This window comes from Phalangium opilio, unplaced genomic scaffold (assembly GCF_054372755.1).
Source record: "Phalangium opilio isolate 3A_F unplaced genomic scaffold, DU_Popi_V2 ptg000217l_1, whole genome shotgun sequence".
NCBI classification, from domain to species: Eukaryota; Metazoa; Arthropoda; class Arachnida; order Opiliones; family Phalangiidae; genus Phalangium; species Phalangium opilio.
Genome location: NW_028324218.1, coordinates 13,075,548 through 13,088,619, shown reverse-complemented (window position 1 = coordinate 13,088,619; position 13,072 = coordinate 13,075,548). Strand labels below are relative to the sequence as shown.

At 36.5% G+C, this 13,072-nt stretch overlaps 3 protein-coding genes and 1 long non-coding RNA gene across 10 annotated transcripts in view; 3 read left to right on the top strand and 1 right to left on the bottom strand.

Annotated features, from left to right (window-relative positions):
* Positions 1 to 997, top strand: part of LOC149616672 (centrosomal protein of 290 kDa-like) — a 53,377-nt gene extending 52,380 nt beyond the window's left edge. For all 4 annotated transcript variants that reach the window (XM_089856565.1, XM_089856567.1, XM_089856566.1 and 1 more), the window contains one exon: positions 312 to 997. In XM_089856565.1, coding sequence (XP_089712691.1) covers positions 312 to 407 — 96 coding nt within the window. In that variant the 3' untranslated portion in view covers positions 408 to 997. The remainder of the gene's footprint in view (positions 1 to 311) is intronic.
* Positions 998 to 3,457: 2,460 nt separating this feature from the next.
* Positions 3,458 to 4,162, bottom strand: LOC149616671 (uncharacterized). Its single transcript, XR_016375872.1, has 2 exons — positions 4,021 to 4,162; positions 3,458 to 3,955 (listed from the first exon to the last, which is right to left on the bottom strand). It is a non-coding gene; the product is annotated as an uncharacterized LOC149616671 (long non-coding RNA).
* On the top strand, positions 3,596 to 4,639 carry LOC149616670 (uncharacterized). Its single transcript, XM_089856572.1, has 3 exons — positions 3,596 to 3,797; positions 3,862 to 4,214; positions 4,280 to 4,639. The coding sequence occupies exons 1-3, from the start codon at positions 3,596 to 3,598 to the stop codon at positions 4,442 to 4,444; spliced, it is 720 nt and encodes a 239-aa protein (XP_089712698.1). The 3' UTR covers positions 4,445 to 4,639.
* A 494-nt stretch (positions 4,640 to 5,133) lies between these two features.
* On the top strand, positions 5,134 to 11,123 carry LOC149616669 (inactive fucosyltransferase B-like). 4 transcript variants are annotated; one of them, XM_089856569.1, is made up of 2 exons: positions 5,134 to 5,235; positions 9,717 to 11,123. In XM_089856569.1, the coding sequence occupies exon 2, from the start codon at positions 9,772 to 9,774 to the stop codon at positions 11,023 to 11,025; it is 1,254 nt and encodes a 417-aa protein (XP_089712695.1). In that variant the 5' UTR covers positions 5,134 to 5,235; positions 9,717 to 9,771; the 3' UTR covers positions 11,026 to 11,123. The 4 variants fall into 4 exon arrangements, with proteins under 4 accessions (XP_089712695.1, XP_089712696.1, XP_089712697.1 ...); XM_089856570.1 differs by lacking the exon at positions 5,134 to 5,235 and adding an exon at positions 5,353 to 5,485; XM_089856571.1 differs by lacking the exon at positions 5,134 to 5,235 and adding an exon at positions 7,130 to 7,385.
* The last annotated feature ends 1,949 nt before the right edge of the window (positions 11,124 to 13,072 follow it).

Below are 13,072 nucleotides of genomic sequence, written 5' to 3'. Positions count from 1 at the left end.
ATAGTCCTCGTTTTTAAGACAAATTAAATGCTAATTGTTTTGCAATAAGAGGTAATTTATTTTTCCTTTTATATTTAGAAGAAAGGCCGTTGTTTTAAGGTATAATGTTATGTTAGCTGACTTTTCCTTTAAAGGGTTGACCTATAAGTCTACACAAACTAACGGCGGACTTGACCGCGTCCGTAAGCCTCCGTTGGCGCTGTTTAAGCTGTTTAGAAATTTGATTCTTCCTCCCTCTAGGCCAACTGTGCAAACTTCCTAATTTACGTCATAATTAATATTAATAAATATTAAATATTTATCTTTTTCAGACTAAAGAAAGAGACACAATATACGAGACACTGTTAAAAGAAAATGCTGAAATGAGAGTGCAAATAAGAATAAACGAATTAAAAGAAAATACCTGATCTCCTACTTGACTAGTCAGATAATTCTCTCGAAAAACTATTTTACATTTTCATATTGCCTAAATATCAACTGTATCATAAGTTATTAAAATATTTTCCATAAGTTTGTCACTGTTTACGGAGAGCTTGTCATGAAGTGACGTAAGTGAAACGTCATAGATTCGAGGTAAAGCGACGCCTGGTGAGGCGCTGTCAAAGGCTTAGTACAGACTAAATAGTAGGATGGACTGCAAAATTAACCGAGTGTAGTCAATTATCTTGTCGTTCTCGAACTAGCTCCTAGTAAGTCTCTAATATTACGAAGTATAGGTATGGTGTCATGCTTATGGAACATATCTTATAAACTTATGATGGTATCTATAGTCTAGTCATCTGACTGGTGTGTCAAGACACCTGCACGTGTGTCAAATCCGTCCGTTATAAAACTAGTAGCCTAGTCTCAAATATCATAATTTATTTGTAATACAAATATAGCAGCAGTTAGCAGTTTCAAATTACTACATAGGGTAAAATATATTCAAGAAAACAAAATTTGTACGGGATTCCAAAGTGAATGTCAAATAAAACTTGAAAGTCTTGTGTACTCTTCATTTTAGTTTGTAATTTCTGATGAGTAAGTGTTTACCTGCTCACTAAATTTTTCCAGATAATTTCTTGTTTCTTTAAAGGGTATGTGAATTTACAATTCCATATCATATTTTACCCCGAAAGTGGTATTATGCTACACTTTCAAGTCTCTACTTTCGAAATATCAAGTTTTTAATATAATTGAACCAAAGTTTCTATTTTTAAAATCCATTGGAAAATCACGAAACTCAGTTTCGATATATCAATGACTTTGTCTTGTCGAGCTTGTTCGCCAGTTTTATGACATCACTATGACGTGAGGGAAAAAAAGCGCGGGAATCCTATACGCGTCTCGAGCTTCTCGCCCGGGCCAATCTTAACTCTGGGTCTGATAGCGGAGAAGTGGCACCATCTCACGTGAAAAAATATATCTGTGACGTCGGGGTACGGGAAACGTTTTAGCCTTTCATAAAAAGTGGATTTCAAACAATTTCATATGAAGCATTTTCAAATGCATATTGCCAAATAATAATTAGAAATCGAAGAATTAAAAGCTTGATATTTTTGAATTCACTGAAATTAATTCTATCTTTTGTTATATAATACAAAAACGAGTTTTGCTTCGCAGTCCTTAAAAAACTGCATTTATACACAATCCGCGGCACTTTTTCAAACGCACAAAGAGCCAGAAATTAGAAATTATTTTATGTATTGCAATTTGAAATTAAGTTTAATCGATATGAGAAATTTGGTTTTAATTGCGTAGTTTAAACATTTGTTATGATTAGAAATTTTACAACAAAAACGGGGATAAATGCGGCGTTTCGAGATAAAGGGAGCTTAGATTTTCACGTATGAAATTATATAGAATCTGTTCCCCTAAAAACTTATCCCTCTCAAATAATTAAAGCGAAAAAATAGAAAATGAGCTTTTAACATTTTAGTTTTTCAGGGTGGAAGAGATAAGAACACTTATTTCGAGTAAAATGTCGCTTTACTACTCCTAAAATGAGGTCCCTCATTCTGATTTGTGGTTTTAAAAGCAGTGTCGTATTTCAGACATTTATCATACATTCAGAAAAGGTGTTCATATGTGTGTTGTTACATCTTGTATAAGTTTTAAACTTCAATTCGAACTCGAGTCATAATAGTCCTTGATTTAGCTCTTTGTTCCGAAACGCCGTATTTATACCCGTTTTTGTTGTAAAATTTCTAATCATAACAAATGTTTAAACTACGCAATTAAAACCAAATTTCTCATATCGATTAAACTTAATTTCAAATTGCAATACATAAAATAATTTCTAATTTCTGGCCCTTTGTGGGTTTGAAAAAGTGCCGCGGATTGTGTATAAATGCAGTTTTTTAAGGACTGCGAAGCAAAACTCGTTTTTGTATAATATCTGTCCCTTTTTGGGGAGAAACGTTATTTGGGAATAAATTAGTTCTGGAATAGTGAAACTCATTCGTCCAATTTTTTAAGACTAATTATATAGTATTTCACTAAATCGTAACTTGCATTCGGAAATTGGAATGGTCGGATAATACAATGCACTGTATAAAAACACACTATGCTAAATATTCGTTGAAACCATGTGAAAATTAAAAAAATTCTCCTACTATTTCTTTGTGATCATTTAACGTTAGGCTTACAAAGACAAAAATTAGGCCCAAAAAGTTTTAAAAAAATCACGTGAACTTAATTAGAGAATCAAAATGGTGAAATTAAGCGCGAGATTTGAATTGAAACTTTAATTGAAATGCAGCGCGTGCTGGCGCGTGAGCTAGCGCGTGGTTTAAAATATTTATTTTTAAAACCTATACAAAAAGGCCAAGTTAACCTTACACTACGAGAAATGAGATACTATACCTTTTCAGCCTTTGCTAGTGCTGTAAAGTTAGGCTGTGAAAAAAGTGTACCCCCTTGGTCGCGAAAATGTTTCCACCTCATAATGTTAAGCTCCATAGAGTTTAACATTACGATTTCGGATTGAGTATAAATAGAAAATCCCTGACGGGATTTTCTTAATAAATCAGAGGTTTTTCAAACGAAGCTCCTCATACCCTTTAATTCTCTCTGAAAGTACGAAGGAGAAAATTTTAGAAAGTGAGGGGACGATAAACCAAACGCTGCTTCATGTGTTTTCAAAGCGCACATGCATTGTACAGAGATACTCTCTTGTTAATTGCCTATTATCACATAAGTAACTTAAGGTGAAACGTGGTGAAAGTTGTAGTAGTTCCAACTCCCTCCCCTTAGCCCATTCCTCTTCAAAAATGCCGCTATTTTTTAAAAAATCCGTGTATTTCAAACGAAAACTGTATTTTTTTTTTACAAGATAGGCTTCTATTCTTTGGTCCTAGCTCGACAATAAACACGGAGCAAAAAAAACAAAAAAAAAACTAATATTAAAAATTGTGAAAAGATTCATTTTCTCGGGTTATTTTTTGAACTTTCTTTTAAGCATAATTCGAACAAAAAATTATTTTTTTTAAATAAATTTATTTTTTATAACTTTTATGAAGAAATGTGATATAAAAGTCTTCGCTCGTGTTTTTCGTACTCAGAATTATTGAAAGAATTGTACTGTCGGCTACTCTCCAGCTTTTAACCAATAGCAATGCACGAACAAGTTTCAGATACATCATGTGTAAATTGCTCAACCCCAGTGATACCGAAGACGAGCGTCGATCTTGTGAAAGCCATTACTGTCCACGACCTTTTACAAGAATCCAAGACGCATCATTCGATTTCAGATCATGAAACAAAAGAGTTCGAGGATTACTCCATATCAGTCGCCGAAGTTTCATCTACAAATGATAGTAAGAACGTTTTCTTCCATATCAAGTGTCAACATATCCTTTAAAGTGCAACCTTTCGTCCTAGATCTGAAAAAGTCTGTTCGATTTTCGGATCCCCCGGATCACGTTTATGATTTATCCAAGCTTATCCACAACCATATGTTGCGAACCAGTATCGTCTACAGAGAGAGACACTCTCGTGATACACGGAAAACCTGTGGTGCGAGATTAACCTCTTGTATACCTCGATCAGTCATCATTGGTCTGCTGTCTTTGTTGCTTTGTTTGGGAGTCGCCGGCGCGACGCTTGGTGTCCTGCACTCTCAAGGAATTATCAATATGAGGTCATCTGTTGGTGTTGATGAACCAAAGGTGGCAGCGGTAAATTCAAGTACTTTCTTGAACCATCTTTGGAACCAGTCTTTCGTCACTCCTCTGGTGAATTAACGTTACAATTTAACTCTTAAAAATAAGCTAAGCTAATTAATATTTTTATGGTTTAGGTTTTTACAGAGCTTGTGTCTACCGAGGACTATTCGGTGACGACACCTTTTATAATCAAAGAAGTTACTTCGAAGTCGCGATTCGATAGCATACTTCACTTACTGTCGTTAGATGGTCCGCTTCAGAAATACTCTTACAACAATCACAACCACGTCCAATCTTAGCTTGCTTTATCCAAATTTTTTGACGAGACATCGAAGTAGTTGAAGAATATTTAGGCCTACAATTTTAATATAATTTTACACTGTCTCGATAGGCCTGGTATTCGAACTAATGTACTTATCGTAGACTACGGATGTTAATTTTAATATAATTTAATCATAATATGACCACCGATTTAAAATAAATGTATAAACCTAGTCAATTGAGTTTTATTTATTTTATGGTTTATTGGAAACAGCCCGAGAGACAAAAGTCCCAGCTGAGTTGAACATATATGTAAGATAATTACTTATTGAACGTTGTCATAAGTTACCGGCAAATTTACTTAAACGGGACATTGTTTTGATACGTTTTTACGCGTTCCGTTAAGCCATGTTCACACTTGACACTTTAAAACCGTTTTCAACATTTCTGGGAAGGTCGAAACTTTCTTTCAAAATAATAATTGCATTTTGTCATGAAAGATTTCTATGATTTATAGCCAATTCTGACCTTTCAAAACATACTGAAAACGGTTTCAAAGTATTAAGTGTGAACATGGTTTTTGTGTTCTTTGTAATTGTGTGTTGTCCAACTTTCGTCAGTGCCTGGGAGTTCCTAGAACATGACAAATACCATTAAATGTGGAATTAGAAGCCAATGAATGCAGATTCTGTCGAACTGAAGAAACTCGAAAGCGATGAAAAAATAAGTCATACTGTCTCAAAAGTTGTGTGATAAATCGATGGTTCGAATTCCGAATCAACCTACAAACCTTTGACAGTCAGGTGCGCAATGTTAATGTAGTAGCGTGGTTCGTATAAATACAACTACCTTGTCCTACTATATGACTGAAACTTAATTTACTCAAATGCAATAATGCAACATCGAATGAAACGGACGCGGTAACTGCTATGGGGTAGTATTTGGCCTAAATTTCTATAATCCAGAGCGGTTTCCTCAGTATTTGAAGCGCGTCTTTGTCTAAATCAAAACTACCTATGAAGTGAACTTCATAAGTTTACAAGCTCTAGTAAATACGTTAGAGATTGGTGTGAATAAAAGTAGGGTTTTCATTATTCATTTTTTGAAGTTTATTTGATATTAAGAATCCGTTGTTACGATAATTTTCTAACCCTAGCTGTGACCTCAATAGCTTTAGTGTAACCCCAGGTACGAAAGCATTCTATCGACACCTGAATGGGCCGAATTAAAGATCCCTTTGAAGAGTAGATGCATTGAAAGACTTTGGAAATCACGTCGCTTAGATGATTTTCTGACCTTTGTGACCCCAAGGTCATAACGAACATACTTAATGGCACCCCAGGGACAAACGTTTTATGGACACCTCATTTTCCAAAATTAGTATAGCACCTGTTAAGACGAGTTCCCGTAATATCATAAGTTCATAAGATATGTTCCATACGTTTGTCACTTGTTACGGAGAGCTTGTCATAAAGTGACTTAGGTGAAACGTCATAGACTCATAGATTCCATTAAAACGAGGCCTGGTGAGGCACTGTCAAAGGCTTAATACTAAATAGGAAAGTGGACTGCAAAACCGAGTGTAATCAATTCTCGCGTGGTTCTCGAACTAGCTCTCAGTAAGTCTAGCATTAGGAAGTATAGGAAGTGTCATACTTATGGAACATATATTATGAACTTATGGTAACATTTAGATATTTGAGAATAACCTAAACCTTTTAGATAAAAATTTATCACTATCAGTTCACTCCCACAGGAGAAACCGATATATTATAATACGAGGATAATATTTCAGCGTAGAAGCTATGTTGACCTTGAATTTCTAGCTCTCCTTGTATCATATTTCAGAATAATTTTAGTTAGGTTCAATAATCTGAAAATATGTCAAGTTGACAACTTGTGTCAATTTTTTGAAAATAAGGAAGTTAATTGAGCTCAAAATTTATTTATCTGAACTCGAAAATTATCCACAGATGTTGTATGGTAGATGACAGCTTTTTCTTATAAATAATCAATTACTTTTTGTGGATAATAAATATGTGCATAACTTCATAAGCTTTGTTCCAGAAGTTTGTCACTGGTTACTGACAGCACAGACCATATTCCTGGTCTGTGCTGACAGTTTGTCATGAAGTGACGTAGGTGAAACGTCATAGATTCTCATAAAGCGACGCCTGGTGAGGCGCTGTCAAAGGCTTAGTACAGACTAAGTAGGAAGATGTACTACAAAACCCAGTGTAGTAAATTTTCGCGTCGTTCTCGAACTTGCTCATTACGAAGTATAGATAGTGTCATACTTATGGAACATATCTTATAAACTCATGATATTTTTATACACGATGAGCAAACCCTTTGTGTTCATGGCCGGGAGCTCTACAAGTTAATAGGCTCAACCTTTTCGAAACTTAAAAAATTGACTAGAAAAACAAACAAAACCCCATGCGTATGTATTCGTTTTGTCGCGATTAAAATACCACTTGTATTCATATCTTATTGTGGGTACATTCCATACCATATTTCATTCCGGTCAAAGTCTGAAAAGTTAAAATTATTTCAAGTTGTATCTACGCAAATGAAGCAAAAACACTCATAATTTCTTCTATATATATTTTTATTTAACGCGAGCGTTTGAATGTCATTTCTCTTTAGAATAACAGGGTTCGTACAGCTTTTGGAAAACTGATTTTCCTGAGTTTTTTAGGTTTTTCCAGTATATTTTCCTGAGTTCTCCTGTTTTTTCCCATATATGGAGTAATAACAACGGGAGTTGTTTTATATACTTGAAATAAACCCCTTCAGAGCAAACTTACTGGTCTGGAACTTCACAAATTTCCCCGATTTCCCTGAATTTCACTAAAAGTTCTAAATTTCCCTGTGTTTTCCCTGAGTTTTTTCTCAGCTATTTCCCCGAGTTATACAGGTTTGTAGGAACCTTGAATAAGCTAATTTCGCGTTTAAATAAATAAACATACGCAACAGGTGAGCTTACGTCATTTTCTATTAAAACATCTATTCACTCATTTTTCTTGATGTAAAATAACCAGTCGTATTCAACATTTTTAAAATTGATGCCTCAAAAAAATGAATTAAAAAAAGAAAATAAAATACGGGACTACTTATTTTTTATCACGTCGCCGCGTTTTAAAACCTAAAGGGCCTCTACTAGAAAAGTTTGGTGGAACTCCCGCCATCCTCCCCTTCGTTATCGTGAGTTTAGTTTGGCGCGGGCAAAGTACGCGCCACCAGGTGGTTTTTGTATGATCGGCGCTTTTTTAGCGGCGAGATGATTGCGAGTGTTTTCAATTCATCTCAAAGCCGTATTAAAGTTTTTAACATTTAGGTTAAGTAGTTAAATAGTATTAGTTTCTGAAATTCATCGGAGTTTCAGTCAATAATCTGGATTGGACGATTAGCTTTTGCTTTTAGATTTCGTTACATTGTATACGAACTTTCAAAGGCAATAGTCGGCGCTTAAAGGCATTATCTACAATATTTGAAAACATAAAAGGTAGGCTTATGATGTTACTTGTGATGTCTGACATATGTGAAATTTAAACTTCATATTAATGAAAGATAAAAACAAAGGTGAACTCACTCGAAAGGGATAGTGGAGTAATATAAATTAAACATAATTTTATGTCGTGTGTGAAAATTACGTGTGTTTTTTAGTTTTCCACTGTTATTCGTACGACTTATATGAATAAAATTGCGAAACAATGTCGAAATTAATAGCAGTCCTTTTTTAAGAAACTTTGACATTAAATGAACAATTTGATAAATAACTTTGATTAATTTCGACATTTTCCCGGATTTTTATTAATATTCAGAGCACTATGATATTTCCCACCCTGCTTAGTTTCTATTTGAATATAACTCGTCAGTACCAATAGAGTGTACGGGTTTTTCTCTGTACATAGTTCACAGACTAGAAGTATTCATACCATTTACACAGGGAGGCCAGGCTTCAGGTGTTACACAAGGAGGCCTGACAAACTGGGTGAGTCTAAAGCCAGGCCTCCTTGTGTAAATGGTATGAATCCTCCTAGTCTGCAAACTATGTATAAAAGTTTACCAACAAGTTGCTGCTAACCCAGATACCTTTCCGGAAAGCATTTCCATTAATTGCATTGTGAAACCAACACAAAGGAGTAGGGGTGCCCTCTTAGGTTACTTCCCTTGCTCCAGACAGGGTCAGAGTTCGCTTCACGAGGGAGGCTATAGCCAACTCATACTGCCTTTAAAGGTGCTTATTGGCCCAAGGAAAATAACCCATGCTTCTCTTAAGGAATAACTGCAAGGGTCTATTGAGTTTCATCGTTTGACAGCAGAAATTCAAAAGTTGCTCTAAGCGTTGCCTACACTATAACGTAGGCAACGCTCTAAGGTTTTTCTATATTTGATACGCTTAGAAAAAAGTTAAAGAAACCTTTTTCTTTGAAATAATTTTGAAGCAAAATCTTCCCCAGAATAAATGAATTTATGAGACTAAACTAGGAATAAAGTTTCTTATCACCTTTCTGTTTCTAAAGTAGTATAGTACTTTTGACAGTGTCTTCATTGATCATTCCAAAGGAACGTTGTGGTTTTATATTCTAGGAAACGCGTGGTCAAATTGAAAGGGTGGACCTCAAAAAATACATCGTAGATATCATAAGTTTATGAGATATGTTCCATAAGTATGACACTACATATACTTCGAAATGCTAGAGACTTGCTAAGAGGTAGTTCGAGAACGACGCGAGAATTGACTATATTCGGCACTGCTTTGCAGAAATTGCAGTCCTCTTCCTATTTAGTCTATACTAGGTCTTTGACAGCACCTCACCAGGCGTCGATTTACGAGAATCTATCACATTTCACCTACGTCATTTCGTGATAAGCTCTCAGTAACCAGTGATAAACTTATGGAACATATCAGGGATAGATTTAATTTTAGAAGTAGGAATGGAGGACAGAGTAATGTGGGCGTGCGTCAAAGTCCCACATTACTTTGGGACTGGGGGGGGGCATGAAAGATTACATATTTTTCGCCGACCCCGTCAGGAACGTCATCGAAACGTAGTTTAAGTGAGCCAATAAGATAATTTATACGTGTTGGAGGGAGGGGCTTTTTACTGGGCTATGAGTCGGAATGAACTGAAGTAAATGCTAACCGTTCTCCATTCCTACTTCTAAAATTAAATCTATCCCTTAACATATCTTATTAACTTATGCATTATCAATTTAAACTTGGCAGAGCTAGATGACTTTTCTTACAGAAGTTCGAACACGAATATTAATCTTTAAATCGTACTGAATTTCAATTTCCAGGTGGCACATCTGATGTGGTAGCTGTAACCCTTTCGTCCATTCCTCGCATGCAGAAATGCTCCGATCCCACATCTGGAGATGTTTGAGAATGGGCATGTCGACAAAAAAGTCGTTAATGTGGCTAGCCATTGGTTGCATCGTGGTTGTGCTCCTCACGACTATTTTAAAGATGGGCGATCCTAAACCTAATACACCAAGTTTCGCTCCTGATGAAGGAAAAATTCTTATCAAGTCCGTCCGTCGTAATTTGATTGAACCAAATAATATGGTACCAGCCGAAACACCTAAGAAAAACTACACGATACTCTTCTGGAACAATGGCGAACGTATGATTCGTCGCTTCGTACGTTCATACGGCGCTATCGATAAGGATCCCTTTAAACACTGCAGCGTCAGAAACTGCAACTACCGCATAGATGGCCTTAAGGGTCTGAACGAGAGTGACGCTATCGTGTTTCATTTGCATCGCATCAAGGGTCCGGAAGATGTCCCGCCTTATCGTTTCCCTCATCAGAGATGGGTCTTCTTTACTGACGAGTCGCCCAAAAACACATTTTACCTTGCTAAAAAGAAATCGATGCAGTATTATAACGGGTTATTTAACTGGAGCATGACCTACAGCTCTGACGCCGATGTACCCGTGCCTTATGGGAGAACCGTCAAACTATTACCTGAAGAGTTAGAACAGCCTTCTGACTTGCCCAATTACTTTCAACTCAATAGCAAAACGACGGCTGTTGTGGGCAGCAACTGCGGTGGTGCGAATCACCGATGGGATTACGTAAGGGAGTTGAAGAAGTATACTGCGGTAGACATTTATGGTAGATGCGGGAACCTTAAATGCCCTGGTGGCTATATGGACACATTCTGCCCGCTAATACGAGGGTACAAGTTTTACTTGGCCTTTGAGAACTGCAACTGTAAAGAGTACATCACCGAGAAACTTTGGTGGAACGCTTTCAACAATGAAGCGGTGCCTGTGGTAATGGGTGCCAGTAAAGAAGAGTACACTAAATTGTGTCCACCTAGTTCCTTCATTCACGTTGAGGATTTTGCAAACCCCGAAGCCTTGGGCCAGTATTTAAATTATTTGTCGCAAAACCAAACCGCCTACAACATGTATTTTAGTTGGAAATCAAACTACAAGGTTGTCAACGAACATGGGTACTTTCACTCCGACGCTATGCACATATGCCATTTGTGCGAGGCCTTAAACGATCCCACTAAACCAAACAAGGTTTATAATGATTTGGAAAATTATTGGAGTCGTAAAGTCGCGTGTAGAGAGGCCAAGTGGAAACCTTCCTGAGTTAATGTATTATAAACCATTCAGTACTATTTCATAGCCAGTAAATTATTATAATAAATGCAATACATTAAATTTATTCATAATTTTTGTTAACATAATGTTACGTGTGTTTTTTTCCTTTATTGTTAATTTACAGCCTTTTTTTAGAGCTATCTCAGTTGTTACGTCAGTGCCTAGGTAAAACCAAGAACTAATTCAGGATACCATAAGAACGTGGAATGATAACATTGTCCCCTAGTACCATGAAGTCATATTTCTTTCGAAAACCATTACCGCCTTCGTTCTATGTAACGCCTTAAAATCCATTTTTAGCGCCATCGGTGGGTTATAAATCAATTAAAGTGGCTAGTATCACATTCAGCTTCTTTGGCCTTAAGCCTTGGCGTTACACGGCGAAGTTTGGGAAATCCGTTGTACTGACTTTGTCCCAGATAAATCAGGCTCTCTAATAGAAAAATCTAGATTCTTTATAACCACTCTTTTTAAATATATCAGTTCATCATTAACGATTTTAACAATTTTTTTCTTGACACTGACACCAACACTCCTAGACCTAGGAGACTCCATTTTCCATATTCCCAAAAATAGGCCCCTCCCTCATATTATGAAAAGTATGACTTCATGGCGCCAGCATTGCCTTGTTTCAACGTTCTTATGGTATCCTGAATTCGTTCTTGGTAAAACCATAGCCCCCTGGATCACGCGACTCGCGGACGCAGGCTGCTCGCGCTATAGAAGCCCGCCCAATGGGGGGGCCTTAAAACGCGTATCAAGCATTTTAAGCCGAAAATCAAAGCCGTCAGCTTTTAACATGGTCGTCTATGGGAGGAACACCCTGTTTTGGCCCTAATTTGGCAAATAATGGCTCAAATCTCTTGAAATTTTAATCGGATGTGTAAAATAAGGTTTGTGATTTTTGTGCAAAATTTCAAAAGATTATATCGTGTAGTTTTTTTGTAAAAAAAAATTAAAACTTAGCCGAAAATCAAAGCCGTCAGCTTTTAACATGGCCGTCTATGGGGGGAACTAAGTTTTTTGGCCCTAATTTGGCAAATACTGGCTCAAATCCCTTGAAATTTTAATGAGAGGTGTAAAATAAGGTTCGTGATTTTTGTGCAAAGTTTCAAAAGATTATATCTAGTAGTTTTTTTGTAAAAAAATTAAAACTTAGCCAAAAATCAAAGCCGTCAGCTTTTAACATCGCCGTCTATGGGGGACCAGGTTTTTTGCCCCTAATTTTGAAAATACTGACTCAAATTTCTTGAAATTTTAATGAGAGGTGTACTGAAGGAATATTAATGACCGAGCAAAGTTTCAAAGCTCTAAAAGCAATAGTTTTTTCCCTGAAATTCAATAAAGCTTTGTTTGTACATGAGCACAACCATTATTCATTTTAAATTTCCCGGTAAGGTTTCGGCACGAGAGCTTTAAAACTTTGCCCGATCATTAAAAATCCTTCAGTACACCTCTCATTAAAATTTCAAGAAATTTGAGGCAGTATTTGCCAAATTAGGGCGAAAAAATGGTGTTCTTTCCATAGACGGCCATGTTAAAAGCTGACGGCTTTGATTTTTGGCTAAGTTTTAATTTTTTTTACAAAAAAACTACACGATATAATTTTTTGAAATTTTGCACAAAAATCACAAACCTTATTTTACACATCAGATTAAAATTTCAAGAAATTTGAGCCATTATTTGCCAAATTAGGGCCAAAAAACGGTGTTTCTCCCATAGACGACCATGTTAAAAGCTGACGGCTTCGATTTTTCGAGCAAAATCCCCGATACGCGCTTTAACACAGGAAAATAATTCTTTGGGCGGGCTTCTATAGCGCGAGCAGCCTGCGTCCGCGAGTCGCGTGATCCAGGGGGCTATGGTAAAACGTACGTCACGGGCTTAGTTTTGACAGTGGGCGGCCATGTTTGGTACCGCTTTGGTTCTATGGCCAAATAGCGTAATTGACGTCACACTAAGGCTTCTGAGATAGTTCTATTGCCGTTCTTGGTTAAAAGTTGGCTCGCTGTTGCCATGGATATTTTAACAGAAA